Source organism: Solanum dulcamara, chromosome 8 (genome assembly GCF_947179165.1).
Source record: "Solanum dulcamara chromosome 8, daSolDulc1.2, whole genome shotgun sequence".
Classification (NCBI taxonomy): Eukaryota; Viridiplantae; Streptophyta; class Magnoliopsida; order Solanales; family Solanaceae; genus Solanum; species Solanum dulcamara.
In genome coordinates, this window is record NC_077244.1 from 64,422,918 (window position 1) to 64,446,515 (window position 23,598).

At 33.7% G+C, this 23,598-nt stretch overlaps 2 protein-coding genes across 3 annotated transcripts; one reads left to right on the forward strand and one right to left on the reverse strand.

The window, feature by feature from the left end:
* The first annotated feature begins 9,640 nt into the window (after positions 1 to 9,640).
* Positions 9,641 to 10,578, forward strand: LOC129899605 (oleosin 1). The gene has a single exon (XM_055974614.1). The coding sequence runs from the start codon at positions 9,706 to 9,708 to the stop codon at positions 10,108 to 10,110; it is 405 nt and encodes a 134-aa protein (XP_055830589.1). The 5' UTR covers positions 9,641 to 9,705; the 3' UTR covers positions 10,111 to 10,578.
* LOC129899604 (ubiquitin carboxyl-terminal hydrolase 3) lies at positions 10,480 to 17,320 on the reverse strand. 2 transcript variants are annotated; one of them, XM_055974612.1, is made up of 9 exons: positions 17,111 to 17,307; positions 16,316 to 16,447; positions 16,193 to 16,231; positions 15,361 to 15,472; positions 14,870 to 14,928; positions 14,709 to 14,783; positions 12,209 to 12,257; positions 11,404 to 11,480; positions 10,480 to 10,735 (listed from the first exon to the last, which is right to left on the reverse strand). In XM_055974612.1, the coding sequence occupies exons 1-9, from the start codon at positions 17,177 to 17,179 to the stop codon at positions 10,649 to 10,651; spliced, it is 699 nt and encodes a 232-aa protein (XP_055830587.1). In that variant the 5' UTR covers positions 17,180 to 17,307; the 3' UTR covers positions 10,480 to 10,648. The 2 variants fall into 2 exon arrangements, with proteins under 2 accessions (XP_055830587.1, XP_055830588.1); XM_055974613.1 differs by lacking the exon at positions 10,480 to 10,735 and having other exon boundaries at positions 11,465 to 11,554; positions 17,111 to 17,320.
* Positions 17,321 to 23,598: the final 6,278 nt, after the last annotated feature.

Below are 23,598 nucleotides of genomic sequence, written 5' to 3' on the forward strand. Positions count from 1 at the left end.
GAGAACTCAAAGACCTTTAATATGATAGGCCATGGAACACCTAATTCATTATATAATAGGAGATATGAGTATTTGAAGTTGACCCTAGTCTGAACTCATAAGAAAACTTAACCGATGGAAATTCTTTGGACTTGGCTTGGTGTTAGGGATCCTTTATGACCCTAAAACACATATAATACATGTTAAATACTTAGGAATTGATACTAATTTATATATACAACGAGAAGTCATTGATTTTGAGATAAAAAGGGTCTTCCGAAGTCATTTTCCCCTACTTTACCCTAGTATGACATATTCCAACCTTTGAACCATGTGGGATCTTACAGCGCTAAGACATTTGTGATAAGTTTCAGGAGTTTTCATGATTTCTACCTTGTATACATTTTTGTGTCGTTTTCTTTGAAGAACCTGATTCCCAGATGTTGAGTTGTAACTAGACATGCATCAGTTGTGAACAACACATTGTTTTCTTTATCACACATCTGAGAGACACTTAAAAGATTGTGTTGCAGTCCCTGAACGTAGTACACATTTTCGATAGCATGAGAGTGTGATTTTCCATCCTTCCCAATTCCAACTATTTCACTAGTTTTTCCGTTTCTAAATGCTACTTTTCCTCCTTTGAATTCTGTGAGTAAGAGAAAGTTTTCAGAGTTTCTGTCATGTGTCTGGAACACGCACTGTCCAGATACCATGGTTTGTCTTCTCTTTTCACAGTTACCTGAAAAAATAGTCAGAGGTTAGATTTGGGCACCCAAATCAACTTGGACCCCTTTTTGGAATAAAAAGGATGAATTAAATTTCTTTTGGTCCATGGAGGAAGTCTGACTTTATGAACCTTGGTCCTGTCAATTTTTATTCTATTGTAGTTTACCAATTTTTCATTTTTCAGGATTGCATGAGCTTGAAATTTACATTTATTTCTAGTGTTCTCAGTCTTACCACAGTGAGAACAGAGTATTTCTTGAGCTGTGAAGTTTTTTCCTTTATTGTTTTCAAAACCTATACCAAATTTGTTGTTTCTTTGACTTTCTTGAAATTTGACAAGCATTTGTGAGGACCTTGTCCACTTAGTGTGTTTTTCTGATTCAAGTTTGATTTTGTTTAGGTTTTCTTGCAACATTTTATTTCTTTCATTGGATACTTGGTGTTTTGTTGTCAAGTTCTTAACATTGTTTTCTAGGAATATTTGAAAAGAGGTTATTTCACCTTTACCTTTGAAATCACTGTTGAGTTCACTATTATTATTTTTCTCAAGAACTTTGTTTCTCCCTTCAACCTATTGGTAGTCCAGTTTCAACGAGGCATAGTTCTCCAGAAGTTGATTCTTTTCAGAATTCAAGTAGTGATATGCATTGATGAGTATGACTGACAATGACTCCAGCTTATCTCTAGAATACGTATGAATTTTAAATTTAATATCAAAAAAGTTATCTCAATTTTCTTCGATTCATCTTCATCATCTGTGTTAGTGCCAGCCATCAATGCTAGTAAGTTTTCATCATGTTCTGCAGTAGTTTTTTCTTCTGTGAATGCCATAAGAGCTAATATATCTTCATTATTATCACTTTCTATTGCCAGCAGTGATTGGTTGTCACTCTTCGTTTTCAGATTCTCCACTTGAAGTGCCTGCCATGGCTGCCAAAGCCTTTTTGATTGTCAAATATGTTTCTTGGGTTGTCATCCTCTTGTTTGAAGGAAGATTGAAGTCCCTTTTGATTTCCCTAGCTTTTTCTTTATTATTCTTCCTATATTCGAGTTCCCATAGGGGGTAATATTTAATAAAATGGTAAGGGCTTCTACACTTGTGGCATACTTTTTGTTCGCGAGGGGTTCTTTCAGGAGTTCTAGGGACCTGACTTCTCTTTTGAGGATTGGTGCCTCTTCTAAATATTTTTTGAAGTTTTTTGATTATGAGTGCGAAGTTTTTTTCCTCAAAGTCAGTCTTCTCTATTGCCTTCAGTACCAGGTTCCTGTCATTTCTCTCGTCATTCTCTTCTTGTTCTTGATTCTTTTTAAGCTCGTAGGTAAGCAAGTTACCAATCAGATAATCCATGGTTCGAGTATCGAGATCTCTTGCTTTAGCAACTGCTTCGACTTTACTTTCCCAAGAACTTGGCAGCACACTTAAAAGTTTATGAATTACTTTTTCCTTAGGAATTACTTCATCAAGAGAATGCATCTCATTGAGAATTGATGTGAATCTAGTGTGCATGTCATGGATAGTTTTTCCATCCTTCATCTTGAAAATCATATATTGTCGATTTAATATGTCTATTTTCGACTTCTTAACTTGGCTAGTTCTTTCATGGGCGGTCTAAAGAGTGTCCCAGATTTTTTTGGCCATTGAGCAGGCTGAATACGATTGTATTCATCAGGGCCAATTCCGCATATCAGTATCTTCTTTGCTTTGTAGCTGTTTTGAACTGCAATCTTGTCCTCAAAAGTGAATTCCAAATGTCCATTAGGGATTTTAGTGTTTCCGTCTGTGTCCAGTTTTATAGGTATGCTTGGGCCGTCAAGTACAATGTTCCATAGGTCGTGATCTTCACCAATGATGAAGTCCATCATTCTATTCTTTCACCATCCGTCGTATTGACCATTTAAGAGAAGGGGTCGAGTCTGTGATGCACCTTCCTGTGTTGTTGGTGGGGCCGCCATGGATCCTTTTCAGGTAATTATCGTTTGCTTGAAAAGTTCTGCTCTGATACCAATTGAAAGAATCTAAGAACTTGATTCTTATATTGTAGTAACACAGTAAAACAATATCCACAGAAACAGTTGTTTATCGTGTAAAAAGCTCCTTGCTCAAGGGAGCAAAACCTCACGCCCTACAGCTCGTAAACTTTTCAGATTCACTTTATTTATAACAAGAGCAAAGTTTCAGATTACAACTTAGCAATCTAAGGAACTAACTTTAGCACCTTACCTCAATAGTCTTCTCAAACTATTTCGTCTACTCTCCAAGAAGTCAAACTCGCTTCTTGTCACAAACTCTCACAAACACTCAACTTTTAATCACACCCTAGAAACTATTACGACTTGGTAACAATTTTGGCAATAGCTTTAGATCAAGATAGTTTTCTCTCCTCTTTGCTGTTTTGATTCGCCAATTCAGCTTTTTGCAAAAAGGTAACACATACTTTCTCCTTGCTTTAGTCGAATAAAGATATTGTCTGCTATTCACAAATTAATTCCATAAATAATTTCTTTTCCTTTTTTGAATTGGACTCATGCCCCAGTCCTGCTTTTCCTTTTTCAATGATTTTCTTTCAGTCGTCCAATGCAATAATATATTTCAGCTGTCATATCTAATAATATATTATTTGTACTGTCGCTTCTATTTCATCATTAGGACCTGGTTCACGGTTCTATCATCAAAACCATACACTTCACACTGTCCTTACTTTAGAAGATTGATGATATCTGAACGAGGTCCTCACCATGTGCTTTCTTCTTTTACCATCATTGATTAGGCTTTATATCTCGCTTAATATCATTTGAATTATCTTAGTGAAAATTACGATTCCGTCGGTTGCTTAGCTAATCTTGTAAATATGAACATTAGATTTGCCGCGGATCGCAAAAAAAAATCCTTTTTCTAGCTTAAATAAAAGAAAAACGAGAAAATCAACATGCAAGACGAATAAATAAATACTCTCTTTAGCAACTTTCTTCATCTTTTGGCACCTTTTTTCTCTGGTAAAAGTATCGCATGCATGTTGTAAATTGATTATTGTGGATATCTATTTATGAATTAATTAACTTTCATTTAAATAAGAGAAAAAATATTTACAATTTCTCCAAATGCCTTTAGAGATGGATCTAAAGTTTAAAATTATAAAGGGGGTGATTTTGAGGGGAAAAAAATAGAAAAGTAAAATTAGTTCGAGACGGAAAATTACATTAAGAAAATGATGAAATAGGAACCACTTTTTAAGATTTGTTTTCCGACAAGAACATGATTTGACAGGCAATTTTTAATTACCTATTAACTTTATTCCGGATTTTCATCATGTGTAGGATTGCACATGATTATTGTAATTTTTTATTCAACAAATCTCTTGCTGTCTCTAATTATTATAATTAATCAATTAATAAAGTTGGCACTTAACAAGTCTATTCTACTACTAGCATTGGTAGCATTAAGCAATCATTAATAATTCCTCAAGTTGGCTAACTTTTTATAAACACTCATCATTCTAGGAACCATCCAAGTTTCCAAAAGCATAATCAAACATGAATTAAATATCTATTTAATTACTTCTATCTATTTAATTACTTCTTCCATCCGTCTACTACAAAATTAGTAAATGTATTTCTTTACTTGTCCTGTTTAAAAAATTAAGAAATATTTTATTTTTTAATTTCTAATTTATTCTTATTATTAGTTATAATAATTTTTTAAAATATTAAATTTATTATATTTAAAAAGTGATATAATAAAATTGACATTATAAGTTCACTATCTCCTGTCTACTTTCCACCCTTGACCATCCCACTCCAAAGACCTCACTCCACATCTTCTCTCACAAGATCATATATAAATACTTTTAAAATAATTTTTTTCAAAACTCATTCATATTTTTTTTTAAAAATAATTTTCTAAAAAATTTTCGAAAATACTTGCCTTCCTACCAAACACACCTATCATCACATCGTATGAGTAGCTCATCATTATATATAGGGGAACTATTCATATAATCAATCATATTTTTGTTTTCAAAATAAATGTAAAACAAACAATAAAACGATGGTCATCATTGTCGAATTAATATTTTTTGACGTAAATTAAAGCACCACTTAGTGGCCAAGGGGCAACCTGATTCGCAATCTTAAAAATTAGCTTATTTCGTAAAATAATTTTTTTAAAAACGTATTGTTAATGAAACATAGTTTATATTTAGCTTATCAATATAAAAAGAATTTCTGAACAACAATTAATATTTGATCATTTTTCTTAAAAGGTGGCTCTAAGTATATGTTCTTGAAGTGTTCTTCAAAAGTGTATATTTGGAGAAAAATAACTTTTTAATTTCTGAAAAATAATTCCAACTACTCCTCAAAAACATTTTTTTTCTTCTAAAAGTATGCCAAACAACTCACTTTTTTTAAATAATCACTTTTTTAAAAAATAAATATTTTTTGCCTCCTAAAAAAAATATCAATTTCATGTCGTTACATCGGGTTATAAGTAGTTGTAAATTTTCCTAACATGAAATTTTGATAATATAAATTGTGGTATTCCCTTATTGATTTGTAATTATTCCTTTAACTCCACCTCAAGATTTTAAGATTTTAATTATTATCCATAACACTACAAAATCCAAGCTTATTATTAATTTCAAGAGATTCGAATACATACCAAGATTCGAGTACAAAATAAGCAGATTACAGAATATTCAATATTAAATCTGACATGTTTTTTTCTTCAATTGTCACAGATAAATTCAATTATTATTATGCGATGCAGTTCATCTTATCTTATCATCGCTTTCTATTATATCTGGATTAGATTGTTAGAGAATGAAAATCTATAAAACTTCTGCAACTCTATTCAATTTGATTAAGAAACACATGTATATTTTTTTTTCTAGAAAAAAAAATTGAGAAAAAGAAACGTTCACTTCAAATCTTTAAGGGTAAAACTTATTAGATCAATTGTTGCAAACTGTAAATGTGGCACAACAGATACACATGCCAGAAATTTTGATATTTCAAGTAATTATTATCATTCCTTACAATCTTCTTCTGTTTTGAAAATAAATAAATAGAGGTTTTTTGAATTAATTAATTAATTTATTGTTAATCAAGTTGCATGAGTATATTATTTATATGTTATGAGCATTGAGCAGGGTCATGTGCATCCTAGATGGCAGATCATCATTCCTTTCATTAAGAGCCCCCAAATACACATGTACGCACACGACCCTTCATCTAGTCAACGGTCCACCCACAGTGATTTCATCATTGCCTAGTTATTATTTTAGAATTTCTTCATTTATTATTTATCTATCAATATAAATTTATTTTACACAGATTAAATTATAATTATAATTAAAAAGTTTATTCTAAAGTTTTACTTGCTTAAAGAGTTTTGATGGTATGAACGGGATGAAAGTTTCATAAAGGAGGTAGAGCGTTTATCATAAGATAAATGTCCTTCTTTCCGAAGAAACTCGATTTAAAAGTACTTTCGTATATTTAAAGTTTAATAATTAAATAGTTTTAGAGATGCTTTCGATTTTTGTTCTTGTCAATAAATAATTAGAAATATGTATAATTAATTTTATTCTTACAAAGTACCAATTCAAGTCATTTCATAATTGATGAATTGAATTAGATTAATTTAATATTTTAAATTTAAATATTCAAATATTATATGAAAAATATTATAAATTATAATTATTTTTATATCAATTTAATAAAAAATATATTTTGAAATATTAATTAAAGTTCATATAATTTAACAAAATAAAATAAATCGAAGAATTCAATTTAACTATAATATGTTCCTTACCATGACAAAAATGAGAAGACCTTTGATTCCTCAAAACTTTATTTTTCTTATATTCCAACTTTTCACTTGTGCTAAGGTTCCTATGGATTGCATCTCAACCGTTGATCAGGAATAAATTGAACTGTCAGCCGTTGATACCCGCACGTGTAACCATTCTCGGAGGACCTGGAATTTGTCGGTGGGCCAGCTTTGCTTGGATTAATGGGCCTCACATATCTGGCCCATGTGACCGGCTTAGCTGGTTAACATGTGATTAACCGTTAATCGAATCTCTCAAAACTTCAGAATTTCGTTGATCATATTATTTTACGCGGATAAATATATATATATATAATTAATTAATTAACATAACTACAGTTTAATTAAATAAACATTCTCCACTAACTTAAAATAATAATTAAGTGGTCCAAGTGCAAAATTTGTATAATTTCGCTCTCAATTGTATAAATTCAAAAATTGTATAATTTGGTTTCTAATTGTATAAATTCAGAATTTTCTTAATTGTATAAATTCAATTTGAATATAATTATCATGCTGATATATTTAATTTGTATAAATTCTGAAAAATTCTTAAATATATACATACAATTATATTTATCTTATTTGTATATTAACAGCGAATTATACAAACGAAATTATAGGTATAAAACATAATTAAACAAATTATAGCTAAAACGCATTATTAAGATACTTATAATAGATATTTGTAAAATTACCTCTTTTATTATTATTATTATTATTACGGGAAGTTCTACATTTGGCCGGGAGGCCAACAATAGTTACATTATCTATTCAAAGATATAAAATTATACACTAATATGTAGTTTTTGTATATTAAAATATATTTATCAACTCTTATTTTGATGGACCATTATACAACATAAAAATTATTTTTTAGATTAATAAAACCGACCCAACTTGTTGGAAAAGATAAAATTATAAATAAATAAAAAACAATTTGAGGTGTAGGGTTGTACGTGTGCTGAGTCTGGAGAATATCTGTTCTGTATATGTACGTTTGTCACACTCTATAAAATTACAAACTTATCCTCCAGATAGCCTAAATTGGGACAATAATTTAGTGAAAACAAGAGGATAGTTTGGTATAATACCAGATATATTTTGTTTAGCAGCTAATATATATTAATTAATTGGTGTATTAAAGAATGGATTATTGCAGAAGACAGCATAAGCTTAATCATCTAATAAAATGTACTTTATGATATTGTGGGCTTATTAATTAATTATATATACTTTACCTAATCATATGTTATTGCTTCAAATGATGAGAAGCTATCTCAATTCTCATATAGTAAGATTTTTTTTTGTTCCCATTCGGTGTTTGATATGTGTATTAAAGCCTAATTAATTCGAATTCACATCGTGTACGACTTCATTTAAGAGAAAGCGTTTCCTATCAAAAAAATTATATATCCAAAACTCAAAACAAATCCATCACATCCTCGAGCAATCTCGTGTAGTAAGATTTGATACGTCTTTCGCAATTCTAATAGCACCATTTTAGAGTACTCTTTAATTTCTGAGTCCCCACAATAAAATTTTGAGTCCCTTCAACAAAATTTTGAGTCCCTTGAAATTGGTCATTTAATTTCAAATTATTTTTTCTTTCAAAAATGTAACAAAAAACAACAAATCAATTATTGGTATTTTGCACGAAAGTATAATTTCTTTTTTTAATTTTTTTTTGTATGATGTAGTTTAATTGGATATGAATTTTTTTAAAACTTATGATTTTAAATATATTTTAATATTTATGTGACTAAGATTTCAAAAAATTGTCATCATTTTAAAGGACTAATAAAGACATAGAGCCCGTTTGGATTGGCTTTTTAGCTTTTGGACGTGTTTGCCTAATGCTGACTTTAAGCCATAAAGTTCTTAAAGTCAGTCAGAAATGAAAAGTTAGGATTCCTAACTTTTTTTTTCAAAGTGCTTAAAGTCATTTTCTTTGACCATGGAAATTACTTTTATATCCTTTATATTTTAACTAAATTCTCAAACTACCTTTTTTTATTCTTTTAACCCTAAAATTCACATCATAAGCACTTTTATCCAAACACTCAACTGATTATTTATAAAAATAAGCACTTCAAAGTTCTAAAAGCACTTTATACATAAAAGTTACTTTTTTTAAGCCCATCCAAACGGGCTCATAATGTCATTATTGTGTATCATTTTTCGTTCTGATGATATGTGAATGATATTATAAATCACTTTATGAAGCGCTATTTGTCGAATAAAGTGATAATTTGTTATAGTGCATCAGCTCAATTGGTGACCCATTAAAGTGCTGTCAAATACATTATTAATGAGTGCTAGCTCACTATCGAAACTCCCTTCACAATTTTTTGCCTTTTGCATAAAACACTTGCTGATATTCATTCAAACCTATTTAGCGTTTTCTCCACATAGCAAATTTGGCAGAGAACAGAACAAACATTGATCATTGTCCTCTTTTCCTGAGAAACGTCATTCAGAAAACACATTTAAATTAATTCAAACGAATCTAATAATCCATTTGTATACAAAAATTAACAAAAGAGTGCGCAAAGTCTAAATAGACCACAGTGACTCACATACCACTACAAATAAGTCATGACGTTCAAATCGATAACGTTTAATATCACTAATGAAAAGTGCCACACTGGCATGGTTGGGCGATTCCATGTTTCTAGTAAGAAAAAATATGGTGAATAAATCTTTTTAACTAAGAAATATTCATCATTGTCTAGTTATAATTTTTTCTTTAATTAGATATTTTAAATTCAAATTTTAAATATTGAAAGTGCTGCCCTGAATAATGAATCCTATATATAGGAGGAAACAAATAAATATGAAAAGTGGAAATAAAAATTTGAAGGTTTATCATTTGATAAAATGTCCTGCAAAATAATTCCAGATGGCAGAAGAGGCAACTCAATTTGAGTGTGCTGGATTAAACCTTACGTGCCTATCAACAAAGGCCTCTTTATCATGCAAATTCAAGACGATCAACACGTAACCACCATGCACAACCCCCCCCCCCCCCCCCATTTACTTCTCTCAACTCTATATTAATCATATCTCTCCTCTCTGCTTTCCTACTCTTCATCTATCTACTATATCCCTCACAAACTAAAATATTTTCATTAATTTAGAATTTTGGAAAAAAAGAAGAAGAAAGAATGCAGAGTCAGCCTCATCGTGAGCAGCAGCTATCTCGTCAGGTGGCCAAGACCACCACTGCTGTCACCGTTGGTGGTTCACTCATGGTGCTCTCCGGGTTAACTCTAGCGGCCACCGTTATCGGTCTAGCTATAGCTACCCCTTTGCTGGTGATTTTCAGCCCTGTTTTGGTACCTGCAGTCATAACTCTTGGGTTGATCCTTGGTGGGTTCTTGGCTTCTGGTGGTTTTGGAGCCACTGCATCTTTTGTTTTCTACTGGATGTACAGATACGTTACGGGGAAGCACCCGATTGGAGCAACCAAGATCGACTACGCCAGGGACAAGATTGCACATGCGGCACATGATGTGAAGGACAAGGCTGAGCAGTTGGGGCATCAAGCACAGCAGCAGATTAAGGGTTGAAAGGGATGGAGGAGCTCCTTTTTTTTTTTCTTTTCTTATGCAAGCATGTACCTTTTATTAGTTTGTTGTTAAATTCTGTGTTTGTTGAATAGGGGAATGTTGTTGGTTTTTGTGGTAGATATCAATGGTTCTGTAACTAGATTTTCTTTCACTTAATTAACGGGTCTGTTTCTAGATTACCCAAATCTTTGTTAGTTCTATGCTACCTTAAAGCTGAAAATGACGCAAAGTCTGGCACAAGAAATCATTTTCGGCAGGAAGTGTGGCACACCAGAAAGCCAAAGCATGAATAGAAGCAAAAATTATTGGCAGACGGTGAAATTACTGCAACCATGTAGCAGAGTTATTCACCAATTGTGGAAGTACTAATTTCTCACAAACAACTCATGATTGCAAATATAATAATATATGCGTTACCAACAAGAAGAAACATTGTACTGGAAAAAGCAGAAATATGGAAAGCTAAAATCTCAAGTCTGCACAGAAGCATTGGTTTAAACATCTCAGAGCCATAAAAGCCTCCACATCAGGCATTGGTCTAAACTTTTTTCGAAATAGCAATAACGTTGAAGTTGATTGAGTCTGGATTTTTCTCGATTATATTTTGGATAACTCTTGCTGCATCCTGTAATAAAAGAGAAATGCTACATGTCACGAACATGTTCTTTTGTTTAAAAGGACTTCTGAAAAAACACCAAATCTAATGTATAGGAGTAACAACTAAACCTTAATCCCAAATAATTGATATTGCTATATGGTTTAAGATCTATCTACTTGTCCTTTTATCACTCTCAACCATCATATTGTCACACCTTAAAAACTAGTGCATCTAGTAAAGGTTTGGTTTTTGAAGAAAAATGTAACCAGGGCATTTCTATTCTTCTTTATAACACTTCTATGACAACTTGCTAGCTAGATAGTTAGGAACATCATTCATACTACAACAACTGCTACGCCTTGATGCTCAAGCAGAAGCAGGTGGCAATATGAATCCTCTGTACTCAGTCCACTGCTTAAACCCATTTCATTCCACTACTCCCCTCCCATACATAGGAGAGCACATTCCACGTATTTAATAATCAATATCGTGAGAAATCATTGTAATTGACTAGCTAGCTCTACATTAATTATCGACCCTCCTTTCTCCAGATTTGGGACCGATAATGTACCGATAATGTGATCGCACATACTGAAGAGTTCCAAATTATAATGGATGAAGCCACAAAGGTTGTCACCGACTAATTGTCATCGGTCAGTGAACTTCACTCCCAGAGCATGGACGTAATTACTTACCTTTAATAAGCTGTTTGGAGAGGATGCACCATGTGTAATAGGTCCTGCCCTCCTTCCATCAAGTTCATAGAGTTGTCCTGCGAATGTGACAAGCTTGTGTGACTTTCAATTCCTCAGCCATCATGAGTCGAGTTGAGTAAAGCTGAATTGTCTATTCAAAAATCACTATATTATTGAAGTTGTGGACAAGGATATGGTCATCATTTTTTTAACAAGTAGAACCAGAAAGAAAAAATGATGCAATTTGATTGATCTCCCATAACATGCACTCCTAGTGCTCCCCAATTTCTTGTTGTTAAACTTGGGGAAAAACAGGTTTCCCATTTAGTACCAATGGACGGCAGTATATTTTCTAAAGGAAGTGATTGGCCTAGCAGACATCTCCAAATCATTATTATAGCACAAATACAAGCTTCTTTTTTACAAGAAAATTACAGCTAGTGAAAAGTAAATCGATGGAGATTCCAGACCCTTTAGGTGCTACTATGCTCCATATCGACCGAACTCCTTAAACACACTGCAGACAGCTACAAATGTAGTAAAAATTGACTCCCAGCAATACTCGAAAAAAGTAAATCAACCTTACAACTTTCTACACCAAAGTCATATTAGTAGGATACTAGAAGTCTAGCAAAAAGTTTGTAATGCCAAGCACTCAGTTTACACTCCAGATGACAAATGACTCTCTTCTTAACATGGAAGCAGAATGCAGACAGTGCTTAAGTCAATTCTATGGGTCATACAAACCGAGTGAGAGAGAGAGAGAGAGAGAGGGGGAGAGAGAGAGAGAGAGAGAAGGAAATACCATCAGCACAGGTGAAGCAGATGAAATGAGTGTTCACATCATCTGTAGCCTGCAGAAAGAACTCACCAGATTGATGCACATAACACATGAAAAAACATCAAAAAGGAAATATCAACATGTATTTTATGTCATATACATGACATCGTTAAACTAACAAAAGGAGTTATTACTTCAATGGGAAAACTGATATAGAGGAAGTTTGTGACTTCATAGTCTTATATTCAATCTATTCAGCTTCACATCTTCAAAAAGGTTTAAAATAAAGCAAGCAAATATAATTTTTCCCATCTTCCATAAATCATATTCTTAAAAATCAGAACTATCTTTTATTTTAGATTTTTAACAGAGTTTGCGCTGAGATACACACAAAACTCTCGAGCATTCTCTATATTGGCTGCATAATAACAAACAAAAAAAATCCACTATTGGCTACAGCCCCTGATTCTAACATTTCTCAGTTGCAACTTGCAAGAGCAGAAGCACGCGAATCCACAGAAGTGAGAGCTTTAGGAAAGTAAACGCGTCAGAGCATAAAGAGGAGGTTGTTGGTCATCAACAATCTCCAAACCATCAATCTGGTGTTTGTGTGGCACACAGTTGCCATACTTAGAGGTACCAGCCTCTTTACATACCCAAACTCTCTCATGCTAAACAAGCGAGAGCTTAACAAGAGGGTTGTTGGTCTTCAACAAACTGCAAACCATCACAATCTCTGGTGTATTACACACAATTGCCACAGAAGGCTAGGAGGTGTCAGCCTCCTATAACACACACAAATACTATTTTCATGCCCTAAGACACCAACTTTATTCGCTAATGTTGAGAAAACAAAGAGGCTGTCATAGCAGCTAGCACACAAAGAAACATCCAGAACTGTGAGCTCCGGGAATCTAAATGTACGAAAGCTCAAACATAAGATAAAATGTTGTTCACCCTCAAACATTCTTTAGATATGCAAAAGCTAAGCTGTTTCTAACACGTCACAAAAGCAACACTAGGCTTGAAGGTACCACATTACTTTCTTTTCTTTTCTCTTTTGGAAAAGGGGAAATGGGGAAGAGATTACAAGATGAGGAATCAAACCCTCACCAAATAGGTGGAAGGTTAGGTAGCCAACCAACTGGACTACCACCACACTTTATCTTTAGACTACATGTACCCTCACAATCAAGAGAGAATTCCCATACTTCACACAAACAATCATATTAAGACAAAAGTGGGATTATCAAAATAGGAAGAATTATACTCTCTCGCAAAAGATGTTCAAGTGCACTTGTCCCTCGTGTAGATCTCCATTAATGTAGGCACACCTAGTCTAAAATCAATTAAGACTTGTGGGTAGTAATGTAGGTTTTTGGGTCATGGGTAGGATATACATATGGATAAAGTGATTCACATCTGCCTAAGCACTACACAATGCAATAATTCAAGCACATTTCATTTTAATATTCTTAACCTTTGCTTCAACATCTAATCTTCCCTTTATTCTAAACTCTTTCCCGTTCTTTCTTCATTTTCTTCTTCTTTTCTATTATTTTTTTTCAAATCAATGAGGAATTTCCTTTCTCATTTCTCACTTTTTTTTGTTTTCTCATTTCCCTTCTGTTTCTCACCTTTCACCTCTCAATCAACTTGCACATCATAACTTAACCGACCGAACCCCCAAACATAGGTTTTTCGCCTATTTTGCATTTTCGAAGTTCTTAGGGAGGCAGGGTGCCAAAAGAAGGATCATTCAAGAATAACGGGTTTAACTTGTAACATGGTTTCCAATAAAAGGATCAACGCTCTAAAGGAGTTGACTAGGGCATCATACAAGGGTAGGCAATTTAAGACACACTGGCTGTTCAATGAAACCCTAATTTAAGACACATTGGCTGATCATAGGATGAAAATGGTGAACTGAGAAAAAAATTCGAGTTGATTTGAAGTTAGAGAAGAAATTGCTGAAAGTTCGTACCAAAATGTTCGTTGGCACGAACTATCAACAATTTCTTCTCATGTTCTTCCTTCAAATCCCAATCTTCAAATCAACTCCAATCTTTCTCAATTCACTCCTTTTCATCATATGATTATCTTTGAATGCTCATTTACCTGAAATCCAACAAAGGAGTTAGAACCCATTTGGATGTGCTTATAACTTATGGCTTATAAACCAAAAGCCATAAATTAGGATGTCTAGCTTTTGGCTTATTTTTGTTATTTACCCAAACACTACAAAAGTGCTTACAAACTATTTTGGCTAAAAAGTACCTAAAATAAATCAATCCAACAGGCTCTTAGTTAGGCTATTAAATCACCCTAAAGGAAGCATAAAATAAATGATGGATTGAAGCTCGAGGGACAGATTTAGTATGATGAATTTGAGCAACTTTTCGGCAAAACGAAGGCACAAACGCTAATGAATAGCATAGAAATGCCTAGTTTCTGGATCAGGCATGGATTTAGAGGACTGTTCATTTGAGATATACAAGAAACAAATAGATTTTTCAATTCTGACCTCAGTTTCACCAGCAGTAGCTGCCACCAAATGAGCAACTTCCATTTCCCTATCATTTTCAAGGAACAAGGCACGCTGCAAATTATACTCTTAACATATTAGCATTGGATGACTAGGAGGATGCGACTGGCCACTAATTGCAATGAAGCCAAAACTAATACCTGCATTGGGTCCATGCTTGAAGTTGTTTTAAAGAATTTGTCCAAGAATGACCCCTCGGCTAAATGACAAAAAGTAAGTGTGTCAAAAATTGGGGAAAAAAAAGATACAGGTGAACATGCAAAAATAAAACAGAAAACATATCTTCCGAGTTAACAAGATTGTCACTAACAAAAGAGCTTTGTGTAATCACCATAGTTTAGATAATTTCATCTAACCATCAAAATTCTCAAGATCTTATCTCCAGTCAAGCATTTCTCAAATTATGATAATGATTTGACTTAAGAGCCTATCCCCCTAACATTATCATCAATTATAGCATGACAAACCAAGCTCTAAACAGAGTAATATACAGCTTAAGCAACTATCCAGTTATGATACTACCAGAAACTCACAAGTATCCCAACTCTAATATTACATATTTAATGCAAAGAGTAGAAACCTACATGGTGAAAACCAGTTCATGATATTCATAGAACATCAAATGACTTACTAAGTTCTATCTGAGAGGTGATATTCCCGATAGCATGAAGAAGGCCAATTGTTCCACATGCATTTCCCACTGTTTGTTTCATGAAGTAAACTGTACTACTGGGATCCTGCACCTGCCAGAAACCTCCCAAGAACAGTTATATAATTATGAAACCAAATATAAGGCATAAATGTAGGAACACTCAAATACTCCAACGCAACTCGGTCGAATAAATAGAGAAGAAACAGATAATCAAGTCTATTAGGAAATATTCAGAAGGAGCCAATAAAAGATATTGTAGTGATGACTGATTTATGTGACTGATGAAATATAAAATCAAGTTTCTGTTACCTTAAGTATTATATGACCTTGTGTTGTCTATTAAAATTCACTTAGCAAACAACCTGTCTAAAGGACCGCTTAGACACACTGGTATGGTTTCACGACAGAAACCAATAAAGATAAAGACAGAGTTCAACGAACTGGAGAATGTAGTACACAAAAGGAAAGCAAGTAAAAGGGAACAAATGAAATAATCAGATCCAAGACAGAGAAAGATTTTGGCAACTGATAGCAAGGAGACCAAGCACTGGTAACTGCAAACCCCACTTCCCCTTTCAAAGGAAAAAAAAAAAAGAGGAAAGAGGGAACTTCCTAGGATTAGTGATGGACAAAGTTTCACACCAAGAAGTGCATAAACAGGAACAATGACATTAAGTAATTGCATACCCAGAAAAGAGAGAGACTAACGGAATCAAATGGCATAATTTACCTAACGGAATCAAAATCTAAGGTTGGAAGCAAAGAACTAAAGAACATGAATAGTTTATAAAGAAATGGTCATCCAGTTTACCTTTGTTTCGCTGTCTTGCTTTATTCTCTCTTCTTCACTCTGCACGCATGTGACAGAAAATTAATAAGCTGACCAGGATCATTGACATACACCAGTTAACATCAAACTAAAATAACAACAAACCTGTGATGTGAGAGGATAAAGAAATAAAACAGCAAGCACTGGCTTCGGCACCATCTCCAGAAGTTCTTCATCTAACCCATAAACATCAGAGCACTCTGCCTCATTCGGTGGAACACCAAGACCCCAAAGAAACTGCTCGATAAAAAAACACGTAAATTAGGAACTTCATTAATTTTTTCATTTCTACTTTCATGCATATGATTTTCCTCCTCCTTCAGCCTCTCCTAGTTAAATGAACCATTTATATAAATTTTGATTAAACACTTCTCAACCTAGTTAAGAAATACCATCCCGTAGTTCTTTCACATACTAAAGCCAAACATATCAAATCTAATTCATCATCGAAAAGGGCATTCACCGCTTCAACCAATATTTGGATCATTCTCTTTTTACTTCTAATTACACCCAAAAACATCAATCCCCTCGATCCCATTATATATGACACCATTACTACTTGACTACATTTTATTTCATATATATGATACTCCTAGTAACTATTTTCAGGCACAAAACACTGCGACTTTGTAAATTTAAAGTATCTAAATCTTACTTTTAAACAACTAAATAAAGTCCGATTTGAGACCAAAAATTAGCTAGATTGACCATAGTACTCCAAATCGATCATGCCTTTGGTACGGAGAGAGAGAGAGCTTTAGGTTAAATTCATTCCAGATACTGCTGATTCAGAAGACAGTAAATACTACTATATGAGATGATTTGAAATACCAAAACTTCAAGTAACCAGAAACCAAAGAGAATGTAAATGAAAAATTGAACAGATAGGAGTGAAGGTACCTGATTCATAACATCAGGGTTAGCTTCAAGAGGAAGCCATCTCTTCTTAGAGCCTCTGCTTTCCGCCATGGATTCCTTTCCTCTTTCTATACCAATTTTTAAACCTCTATTTTACGCTCTATCAACCTTGATCGCCTCCCCCCCCCCCTTTATATATATAGTTATCGGGAAGGGATTTATGGTGAGGGTTTTATCATTTTCTTGGGTCCTTGTGTCATTTTTTTTTCTTTTTTCGGAATAATACTTAAATAACTATGAATATAAAAATTCTTAAGTATAAAAATAAAATCTTACCTAAAACTAAAAAATTGTAATAGATCCCAAAATCAATTTACCAGTATTTCGAAATTTAAATTTGAAAAAAAAATGAAATTATTCGAAAGTTTATTAGAATGTTTAATGTTTAGCAAGCATTTGATTGTTTCAAATATATTTCCTTTTTTAAACAACATTATTATCAAAAGAGCAAGATGTCCATTTTTATGAAAAATTTTATTTGGTTGCACGAAACTTCAAATAACATATTTTTGTATGCGAGTGTTTACTAAAGGAATTTTGAAATCTACACTTTCATTTATTTATTTATTTTCGATTTAGTCGAGTATAATAATAAATCTATATCTCCATACCAAGAAATACTTCAATCTATTTGATTATGTGAATGTTACAAAATAAATGACTCAGGCCAAACATGAGTATGAAAAAAGAATAGATTAAGGAATTAGGGAATATCTAAACATGGTGGTTTCAATTTAAAGACCATATTTAGAGACCGTTTAAATTGACTTATAAGCTGCTTATAAGTTGTTTTTAGCTTTTTTGAGTGTTTGACTGACCAACTTAAAGTCATTTTGTGCTTAAAATAAATTTGAATAAATAATTGAATTTGTTTGGATGGATTTATTTTAAGAAGTTTTCAACTTATAAACTGCTTAAAATAAGTCCATCCAAACAGACTATTAGCTTGTTGAAATGTTTTAGCGTGAGGCATGTGAGCCAGTATGTTTGTATGTTACTTGACATTTGTATCGCTAAGGAGAAGTCTATACGTTTTAACCCAAATTTAGATAGAGATTCTCTAAGCTGGAAGGTTCAAATCCTGCTGTAAAATTGATCAACTAATTTATTTTACTCTGTTTTATCACAACCAGCATTGAAGTTATACAAGGAAAGAAAATAGTTTCTGAACTATATAATAAGTATCAATCATATAGTTAATATTTGGGTCAAGTATTCATGATCACTTTTGGGGCAGGATGGATGAAATGGAGGCTCGCCTCCGGTGTGTTATGTGACAAGAAGGTGCCACCACAACTTAAGGGCAAGTTCTACAAAGTGGTCGTTAGATCAGCTATGTTATATGGGGCGGAGTGTTGGCCAGTTAAGGTCTTCCACGTGCAAAAGATGAAGGTTGCCGAGATGAGAATGTTGAGATGGATGTGTGGGCATACCAGGAGTGACAAGATTAGAAATGAGGCTATTCGAGAAAAGGTAGGAGTGGCCTCGGTGGAGGAAAAGATGCGGGAAACGCGACTAAGATGGTTTGGACATGTGAAGAGGAGAGTCCCAGATGCACCAATGCGGAGATGTGAGAGGCTGGCCATGGATGGTTTCAGAAGAGGTAGGGGTAGGCCGAAGAAATATTGGGGAGAGGTGATCAGACAGGACATGGCGCATTTACGACTTACCGAGGACATGACCCTAGATAGGAGGGTGTGGAGGACACAAATTAGGGTAGAAGTCTAGTACATAGTGGTTTTATTCTCCCTTATTCGTAGGCGTATTAACGCACTATGATTTCTTGTACTCTGATGTATGTTATTTATGGTATTTATGTTATTATCCAATAATAATATCTACTGTTTTGTGCTTTGATTATACTATTGTTTGGACCGTTTTTGTCATCTACTTATCTACTTATTTACTCTATTATTCTTGTCTGATCTTTTTCTATGTTTTTATTGAGCCGAGGGTCTTTCGGAAACAGCCGTCCTACATTGGTAGGAGTCAGGTCTGCGTACACTCTACCCTCCCCAGACCCCACGATGTGGGATTGCACTAGGTTGTTGTTGTTGTTGTTGTTGCTTCCTGTAATCTAATCAGTATCAGTTTAGCTAATCTCTTTTTCCTGTTCAATTGCTTGCTCTTTTCTTTACTTTCTGTTGCGGAAGCCAGATATATAAAGAGTGATGAAATCACAACTGCTATATCTAAATGCAACTAATATATAGTAAATGAGACAATAATAAAAAGAATACCAGAAATTTACGAAGTTCGGCAAAAGTTATTTTTTTTGCTTAATCCTCGGATACGATCAACCAATATTTATTTCACTCCAAAAGAATACAAGTGAAATACTACAAGAGAGAATAAAAATTAAATGTCTTAGAAGATGAGAAGGCAAGTGAGAGGTATGTTTCAAATAAATCAATAGTCACCTATTTATAGGAATGAACTCTTCTTCTCGATGTCATCCATGACATCACTATTTCTTCTTGATGTTATCCATTATATCACTATGTGTGAAAATGTCAAGATTTAACTTGTGAAACCAAATTATGGTTTACCAAACTTTCACCTACAAAATTACTACCTTGACTTTTTGTACCAATGAAGAATTATCTTCCTACCAAATATTCAAATTAATTCATCTAGAATCTTGTCAAATTCAACAAATCTCCACCTTGGCAAGATTCTCCATTTTCAACTTTCTCTCAACAACTTTTGATTTTGTCTTCAACCTCAATCTTTAATGTTCAACAATGTTGATAAATTTCAAACAGTGTTGAAATTTGATCGCAGTCACCACTTATGTTCACATATCTGCAGGGTTATCTGTAGTCTGAATTTTCTACACTATGACTCCACCTTCTTCTATGATTTCTCGTACAAAATGATATCGGACGTTAATGTGCTTGCATGATAAACTTGGTTCTTTGCTAAATGAATAGCATTTTGACTATCAAAATATTGTGATACCTTCTTGCTCAACACCAAGCTCTCTAAGCAACCCTTGAAGCAAAATTGCCTCCTTCGCAGCCTCTATAATTGTCATGTACTCTCTCTTAGTGGTAGAAAAAGCAACAGTTGACAGTAAAGTAGACTTTTAACTAACTAGTGCATTTGCAATAGTAAAAACATAACCAGTAGTTGATCTTCATTTGTCCAAATCACCTGCATAATCTGAGTCACAATATCCAACAACAAGACATTGACTATCTTCTTGCTCGAAAACTAAACCAATATCTACAGTATTATGAATATATCGTAGAATCCATGTTCCTTTCCAGGATAATGCATATACCTGCTGACAACTCCCACAACATGTGAAATATCTAGTCTTGTGCAAACCATTGCATACATCAAGCTACCAACAATATTCACAGATGGTACTCTTGACATATATTCTTGTTTAGCTTCAGTTTTTAGCGACATAGCATTACTAAGCTTAAAGTGAGAAGCAAGCGAAGTGCTAACAGACTTTGTTTTGTCATTCATACCAAATCGATTTAGTACCCTCTTCAAGTATTCATTTTGAGATAAAAAGAGTTTCTTTGAATGCCTATCTCTTTTAATCTTCATGCCAAGAGTTTTCTTCGCCTCACCCAAATCTTTCATCTCGAACTCCTTTCTTAGTTGAGTTTTCAACTTCTCAATTTCCTCTTGACTTTTAGAAGCTATCAACATATCATCAACATACAGGAGGAGATATATAAAGGATCCATCTTTAAGCTTGCGCAAATGCACACAGTGATCGCATTTGCTTCTTCTGTACTTTTGCTGTAACATAAACTTGTCAAATCATTTGTACCATTGCCTAGATGATTGTTTTAATCCATACAATAATTTTCAAGTTTGCACACCATATTTTCTTTTCCATCAACTTTGAATACTTCTGGCTGAGTCATGTAGATTTCCTCTTCCAAGTTAGTTTTTACATCCAACTAAACTAATTTCAAATTCAACTGTGCTATCAAAACTAACAAAACTCTAAAGGAGGAGTGTTTTACGACTAGAGAAAATACCTCATTATAATCAATTCCCTCTTTTTGAACATATTCTTTGGCCACCAATCTTACTTTGTAGCGAATATCTTCTTGGTTAAGAAATCCTTCTTTCTTTGCATATGCCCATTTGCACTCAATTGCTTTCTTGCCCTCCAAGAGATTGGTCAATTTCCATGTGTGATTCTGATGGAGGAACTGTATTTCTTCATTCATAGCTATCCTTTACTTATCTTTTTCTGAACTTTGAACTGCGTCTTTATAAGTGGTAGGAATGCCATCAGTTGCAATTGAGTCCGCACAAGCCACCATATCTATGAGTCGACCAAGTTTTCTTATTGTTCTTTTTGACTTGCTGGTTGCTATTGATTCAAGTTGTGGTTAAGGTTCTTGAGATGGAATCTCCCCCTTAACTGGCACTTTTTCTAGAGAAAAATCTTTTATTGTTTCCTCATTTTCTTTTTGTGTCGGGAAAATTATTTTTCCTTTAAAATCCACCTGCTTTGAAGCACCATCAATTTGTTTAACATCTTCAATCGTTACCTTATTTATCAAGGTAGATTCACCAAAGATACCATCCCTGCTGAATTTTTTTTCTTGTTTCTGAACACCATAAACGGTATCCTTGACTCTAGAAGTAATCCCTATAAATAGAGCTTTCTTTGCTTTTGGATCCAATTTTGACTCTTTTACATGATAATATGCAATTGAAATAAATACATATAAAGAATCATAATCTTCAGCAGGTTTTCCATACCATTTTTCTAATGGTGTCTCCAATAGCAGCAGATAGTAGAAGATTAATGAGGTGGCATGTATATTTTATTGCCTCAGCCCAAAATTCTTTGCCCAAGACAGCATTGGGCAACATACATCGAACTTTCTCCAGCAAAGTCCGATTTATGCGTTCTGCCACTCCATTCTGTTGTGGTGTATTTCTGACGGTGAAATGTCTGACGATGCCATTATCTTCACAAATCTTCTAGAAAAGATCATTTTTATATTTTTCACCATTATCTGTACGAAGACACTTGATCTTTCTGCCACTTTGAATCTCTATCATTGCCTTTTATTTAAGAAATTTTTTTCAATAATTTATTTTTATTTTTCATCGTATACATCCACAGCCTTCAGGAAAAGTCGTCAATAAAGATTAATAAATAGTGTTTCCCACCTAATGAGTGAACATAATCCAAAATACCTTTAGTATTATAGATAGTTATTCCAAATTTAACCCTTATCTGTTTTCCCTTAATACAATGCTCACAAAACTCTAAGTTGCAAGCATTTACCCCTTTCAACAATTTTTGATCTAATAAAGTTTTCAAGGATTTTCCTCCAGCATGTCCCAAGCGCATATGCTATAGCCTGGTCATTTCTGCCTCCTTTTCGTCACTGGATGTTGTTGCCGCTGTTCCAATTACTATCTTGATAGTGGTACATATTATTATTTCTTCGAATCGCATTCATTACCACCAGTGCATTGGAGCATATTATCATTGCCCCATTATCTGCAACGATTTTGAACCCCTTTGATTCTAGGGATCCTACAGAAATAAAATTTTTCTTCAAATTCGATATGTATCGAACATCTGTTAATGTTCTGCTCAATCCATCATGATTCCTTAATCGGATTTAACCAACACCATAAGCAATAAGAGGATTATTATTTGCGGTGTGAATAACTCCACACTGCTTCTTGTAAATCAACAAACCAGTTTCGATTGGGACACATATGATAGCTACAATCTGAGTTCATCAACCATACATCAGATGATTTGAATGACTCTGTTGTAACCAACGAGAAATCAAAGTCATCACAATCAGCTACATTTGAATCTATGACGGTCTTTCCATTGTTTGGTTTGACCTTGCTTTTCAACTTTGGACAGTCTTTCTTTCAGTATCCCTTTTATCGGCAAAAGGCACATTCATCTTTGCTGAGTCTAGATCTTGATTTGGATCTTCCTTTCCTCGTTCTCATCTAATTTTGAGAACAACCTCTTACGAATAGTGCTTCTGCTTCTCTACCTTTTTGTTTTTCTCTCTTTCTTTGTTCGTAAACTATACAAGGCTGAACAAACTTCTTTGAAAGATACTTTATCATTCCCATGAAGTAGAGTAGATTCAAGGTACTCGAACTCATCGAAAAGTGAACTTAATAACATTAGGCCATTTCTCTATCAGTAAAAGTTACATTCATATTCTGCAAATCTGTCGCCAACTTATTAAAGCTGGTGATATGATCATTCCTTGTGCTACCGAAAATATATGTGAAGCGTAACAATCTCTTTTTCATGTAAAGTTTATTTTGACTGTTTTTCTTCAAGAATTTCTCCTCCAGTGCATTCCACAATTTATTTGCAGAAGTTTCCTTTGTGTATAGATACTTTTGTTCTCTTGCAAGGTAAGATCGAATGGTACCGCAGACAACACGTTTGATAATTTTCCAATCTTTTACTCCTACACCGTTTGGCTTCTTTT